Source organism: Vitis riparia, chromosome 10 (assembly GCF_004353265.1).
Source record: "Vitis riparia cultivar Riparia Gloire de Montpellier isolate 1030 chromosome 10, EGFV_Vit.rip_1.0, whole genome shotgun sequence".
Taxonomy (NCBI): Eukaryota; Viridiplantae; Streptophyta; class Magnoliopsida; order Vitales; family Vitaceae; genus Vitis; species Vitis riparia.
In genome coordinates, this window is record NC_048440.1 from 9,900,095 (window position 1) to 9,906,094 (window position 6,000).

Genomic DNA, 6,000 nt, shown 5'->3' on the forward strand with positions numbered 1-6,000 from the left:
TTGAAGATTTGCACAATCCAGATTTGAAGAGTTGAGATCATTGTTTGTTGAATTTGCTGCAGGGATCCGAGTGTCGATCCACTTCTTCTCAGATCAGACTGGAATCAACTGAAGATTTATTGGAGCATCAAAATGATGAGAATGAGGACTTGTATCTGATGATCAATCAGATTAAGTTGTTGAACTCGGGCTCATTTGAGTACAGAAATATCTCACTTAGGTTAATTGAAATTTAACTTAATTGAATTGATTGATTGATTCAACCTTTAAAAATCTGAAGTAGCCAAAGCCACACCTGATCAGACAAACAAGTAAGGGCATTCAAAAGCAGATTGTAGAAGAGCATAAAAATCTTGGGAGGATATTTAGCCATAGGTTTTGGGAGAATATTTGCATTAGATGGGTTCAATCCATCTAAAGCCATCTGATGTTAGATTGAAAGCCCTTGAACTTTCTGAAAAGAAAATACTTATGGAGACTGATGGGTTAGTGCCTCCCCTTCATATGCAAGTCTCAAGAACAGCAGGAGCATCTGTAGATGAAAAATCAGAAGGCCACATCTGGGTGTTCGCAAACTTTTTTTACAGTATCTATATAAATGTAGAGCAGATATACTGAACTTCATGCAAAAAATAACACATTGATCATGTAACATGGAAAAAGGAAAATGGATCAAACAAAGACCTCATATCAAACTAAAACTAGAACACAGACCCCATTATCAAACCCTGCCGCCTCAGTAAAGACCTGCTTTGATTCTTTCTTCGAAACAACATTTAAGTCATGTTCGTGGACTTTCAGTATGAAGAGTTATGTCCCGGAAAACCTGCAGCCTGTTCCTTCTTTTTGGTCTTATGGTGCTTCCAGAAGTAGACATGGTATCATTTGCTGGAACAAATTTATAGCCTTCAAAGTTCAAGGCCTTCTTTGGCAATGGTGATGGACGGCAGTGCTCTGCAGGGTCTGGTTTCTGCTGCTGGTCAAAACACAAAGAACGCCGTGCAGTTGGATTATTCCTTGATGAAACATCACTTCCAGGTGTATTGTATCCATCCTTTAGATCAAAAGCTTCCAGCTTGTAGCTTACATTATCTATCTCGTGCACTGAAGGAGGAGTCTGATGGAATATGTTGGAATTGAGATTTTCATCATTAAAATCTTCTCCATGGCTCCAACCATCATACCACTTGTTTGGAGTTTGGAAAGAAAACGAGGGTTTCTGATAGCAGTAATCCAACTTACTTTCCAGGAAGACAGTTCTTCCAACTAGTAATTCTTGCTCTTCTTCTTCAACCATATCTGCCCAGCTCATTTTGTTTTTACTTGTAGAGGAATCCTGGATTGGCAGCTGTGGATTTCCCTCAACTTGTTGGAGGCTCATCAGTTTTCCAGAGTTCTCTCTAAAACATTTGCCATCAAAACTATATCTCAATCTCATATCCCTCATGACATGGATATCAGAGCTCTGTTCCCAACATTCTCCATCAGTGATAGTTGCTGGTGCTATTGCTTTATCAAGAGCTGTTGGTGATTTCAACTGCATACTGGGACTTGAATTACTTCCTTTCATCGCAAAATTGTTCTTCTCACCATTTTCCCAATAATACCTTTTACTGTCTCCATCTGCAGTAGGTTGCCCATCATTGAAGCTTGCAGGTGCTACTGCTTTACTGAAAGCTGCTGGTGATCTCGACTGCATACTGGGACTCAAATTGCTTTCTTTCACTGGAAATTTCTTCTGCTCAACATTTTCCCAGTAATTCCTTTGCTTGTCTCCATCCGCAACAGGTTGGCCATCATTGAAAGTTATTGGTGTTGCTGCCCTAGCTATTGGTGAAATCTGCTGCATACTGGGACTCGAGTTATTGTCATTCATTTGGAATTTCTTCAGTTCAACATTTCCCCAATAATTCCTTTCCCTGTTTCCATTTGCAACAGGTTGTGATTTCGATTCTATAACTGCTTCATTTTTCAGTTGGGAGTACTCATCACTCCCCCAAGAATTCCATTTCCAGTATCCATTGAGGGTAGAATAGGAGATGGGTTCAGTCACTACTTCACTTTCCACTCGAGTAATACCTCCCCATGACCCCCCAGGAGATGGTAAACTCTTTTCTGATGTTTGCAATGCGATTTTCAACTTTGCATTACTGGAAGCTTGTAGGCGTCCATCAGGATTTTGGGGTGCCATTGCTCCTGCTTCCTTGGCTATGGGGTCCTCAAATGATAGCTTACGACCTGGGCTGTCTGCTGTGTTCTCTCCCCAGGTACTCTTTCTCTGATCTGCCTTACTGAGCAAGCATGGACCTCTTCTCTGTTCAGTGGATGGGAATTTTGAATTTCCTCTAACTGGAAGTGGAGAACCATAAGTCCTTCGTTGTACAGATCCTACTTTATCGGTTGCACTCACCCAATTTCCCTTCCTTCTACTGGAAAAATCAGACTTCTCAAATGGGTTTTCAAGCTGAGCTCCCTTTTTCCATTTATCAGCATACAGATTCTGTGGAGACTGTGCACTGCTTAATCCAAGACTCATGCATTTTGAACTTTCTTCGTCAGGTTGAGAGAAATTATCCTTATTCTCAAACTGGTTTTGACAATAAGGTCTTCTATTTGGTTTCTCCAAGAGCATGGTTTCTTCTTGTTGTCTTCCTGCCCGCCTTCTAGAGGCAACCAAGCCAGAAAGATGGTCGTTCTCCTCATTAATACAGCTATTAACTTCTATCGAGTTTCTAGAAACCAGAGATCTCAAATGCCTTCTCATTTCCTCATGACCTTCCTGTTCATTTGGGTCAATGACTGAATTTGCCTCTAGTTCAGTTAGTATCTGAGAAGCACGTTCAAAAGACTTGACATAGGAATCAACCATCCTTCCATTTTGAGATGAAACTTGTATGGCATAAAGCATTGCTTTAGCTTCTTTTATTTTGTTCATGTACATCAAGCAGATTGCTAGATTGCATTCCTTATTCCTATCTGGATCCAGAGCTAGTGCTTGCCTGCATCAAAATCTCTTTGGTGAAACTAATGCTCCCTTTTTCTTGGAAATATATTTGAAGCAAATATATGTTGAAGTGAAAAAACTTACTTATAAAGTTCTCCAGCAGTTTTATAATTACCTTGCTGCAAGTAAGCCCAGGCTAAATTGCCTAGTAACCTGCACTAAGAGGAGGAAATCAGATAAACATGAACTAAAAAGAACCAAAGAGAGGAAAGTATATCTGATGTTCACCTTGATTTCTCTTGCTCAATACTAATTTGAATCTTCTTCCCTTGAGATCTTGCTATCTTTGTCCTTTTCCCACCAAAAGCTGAGCCTTCATCAATGTTTTTCAATTTGTATTGAAGCATTTCAATCTGCTCATCTAACCTACCAGACCTCTGCAAACGATGCAAATGAACATACAAATATATGCATTAGTTCCCAAAGTTGATCAAATGAAAACCATTATCGGGATGATTCTTGCACATTAAGGGTTGTCGCTAATTTCCTCCAAGAGAAACCGACAGCCATCAATACGTTTTCATTTTTATCATAAAGACATTATCTTCTAAGCGTAAAGTTAAACTCATCATCTCTTATGCTGTTCATTCTCCACTGCCTTCATAGACTGCAGTACAAAATTATAGCTTTAGTTCTACCCAGCTATTTGTTTCAAAAATTTCAGCTGACAATCTTTCTCATCAAGGCCTTCGCCCATCTTTATTTACTTGAAAATTCATGCCTTCACTAAGCCCCTTTCTACAAAGTTAGGCACATTTTACCTAAAATCTTGAACTAATTGAGAACGATGGATATGCATATCCGCCTAAAACAGTTGACTTTACCAAGACCACAAGCTACAACATTACTGACTAAGCAAAATAGAAAGTTGCAGAAAAGAGCAAGTGAAATATAATTTGTAGTTTCAAAGAAACTGTGGTTAACCTTGTATAGTTCAACCAGTACGTTGTCAAGAGATTCCTGAGATTCTTGGGGGCAGAGGTGGCGAAAGGATTTAATTGCTTCTATTGCCTCGTCAGAACGATTAAGTTGTTTCATCACAACTGCCATGTCTTTCAAGGCACTATCAACTCGGTCCCCGGAATTTATTGCTGCCCAGAACAGGGAGATGGCCCTGTTTGGATCCTTGTCTATCAACTACAGTTCAAGAATTCAAGATTCAAACCACAAACATAAGCAGAAACATAATTAGAAATGATAGACCAGATCAATTTGACAAAAGAGTGAAGAAAAACAAAAATCTAAATTATTGAATCTGAGACTTCCTTTTCAACTGCTTGGAGACCTGAGAAAGAAAAAGGCTCTGCTCAACTGAGACTTGGAACCAATGTTAAACCCAAGCCTCATTTCTTTTCCTCAATTTTCTGAGTACCCAAACAGGGGTCATGAAAAACCAGTAACTTCTTTTCAACTTAGATGGTCAGTCAAAAGGTTAACCAAATATAAACAATAATTAAAGATTAACCACACATCTAAAATGGAAAAAACATATCAGATGATGGATTTCCATAAAATTTTGACCTAAGAGATGTAACAAATTTTATCTAACCATACCAGGAAAACCAAAAATAATTCAAGTAGTTCTCAACTCGTCTGGCTTCTTTTACCGGGAAAATGAAAAGAATTCTTGCCAGCAATATTAACCAATGCCCAAATGTGAATTAAAGACATACAAACCCAGAACAAAAAAAGAGCATGCACAGCTTAAACATATTCAAAGAAGTAGAAAAAGAAAAATAAAAAGAGAATGAAGATCTTTGTCTAGAAAACTAAGGAAATGACTAGAAAATAGAAAGAAAATTCCTGGATTCATGGTTTCTTTTATGTTTAATTCCAAGAAAATAATAGAACTGTACTCGACCAAACCAAACAGCGACATTAGCCTCAGTCTTAGTTTCTTCTCTTCTCCTACATTTCCCGGGAACCAAACAGATGAACTGCGGTACATCAATTCTTGAAAAACAAGAACCAAATCGAGCACGAAAACCCTACTCAAACCCATTAAGAGAGAAAACGAAACAAAAGCCATTATTCTAAAACGACGTCGTATAAAGAAACCTCACATACCTGAACCTGTTTGGCCCTGACGTACGGCGAATCACCAGCGGGGACTTTATGCACCACATGGAAAAGATCATCTTTATTTGCCATCGATCGCGTCTTCTCCGACACCGGCGCCGCCGGAGAGAACGACGCCTTTGACTTCCAGGTCGGCGGAGGCGTCGAGAACCCCTTCGCAGGAAAATTGTTGTTGTGGGACCACATCTGGTGAGACACGGTCTTGGTCGTTCACGACGGTCGGAATCCTACTTATATTTTCCCGGAAGGTTTCAGGTATTTTCCAGGAAAATGGGTAAGAAAAGGTGAGAAAGATGAATGCTGAGTGGGGTGGTGAGATAAGCGAGAGAGAAAATGTGAAAAAGTGAGACATGAAAACTAGCCGTTTTATAAAATAGCCGTTGGGATTTGAGACTTTTCGGTTATATTTGGCGCGACGTTTGGATATAAAGCAAAGTGGATCCCAACTGATCATTAGTTATGAAGGTATTTTTTATTATTTGTTTATTTATTTATTTATTGAGCTGTTCGTGTGTAAATTTAATAATAATAATTTAATCATTTTTAAATTACTAAAAATAACGAGGTTTTTTTTTTTTTTTATAGGATTTTCATTTGGTTAAAGAAACTAAAGGTTCATGTAATTAATTGTTAAAAATTAAAATCACCATCAAATAAGTTCTTAATATTTAAATATAAATTTTTTTTTGATAATATTTTAAATGGATTACTCAATTATAAATGGTTTTTGGAAGAAGTATCCAAAATTCGCTTGAAATGATTTTCTAATTTTTCAAAAGTTAATTTAAAATTTTTTACCCAACTCTTCACTTCTCTCTCTCTCTCTTTTATTTATTTAATATAGAAAATGCTTCCAAGTATTATAAAGTCTGTTATATGATTTATTTTGGAGTTTTTATGTTACAAAGAATTAATTA

At 37.8% G+C, this 6,000-nt stretch overlaps 1 protein-coding gene across 1 annotated transcript; it reads right to left on the reverse strand.

The window, feature by feature from the left end:
* Window positions 1–539: 539 nt before the first annotated feature.
* Window positions 540–5,388, reverse strand: LOC117923395. The gene is made up of 5 exons (XM_034841656.1): window positions 5,072–5,388; window positions 3,929–4,141; window positions 3,233–3,381; window positions 3,089–3,157; window positions 540–2,999 (listed from the first exon to the last, which is right to left on the reverse strand). Exons 1-5 carry the CDS (start codon window positions 5,267–5,269, stop codon window positions 782–784), a joined length of 2,847 nt encoding a protein of 948 aa, XP_034697547.1. The 5' UTR covers window positions 5,270–5,388; the 3' UTR covers window positions 540–781.
* Between the last annotated feature and the right edge of the window lie 612 nt (window positions 5,389–6,000).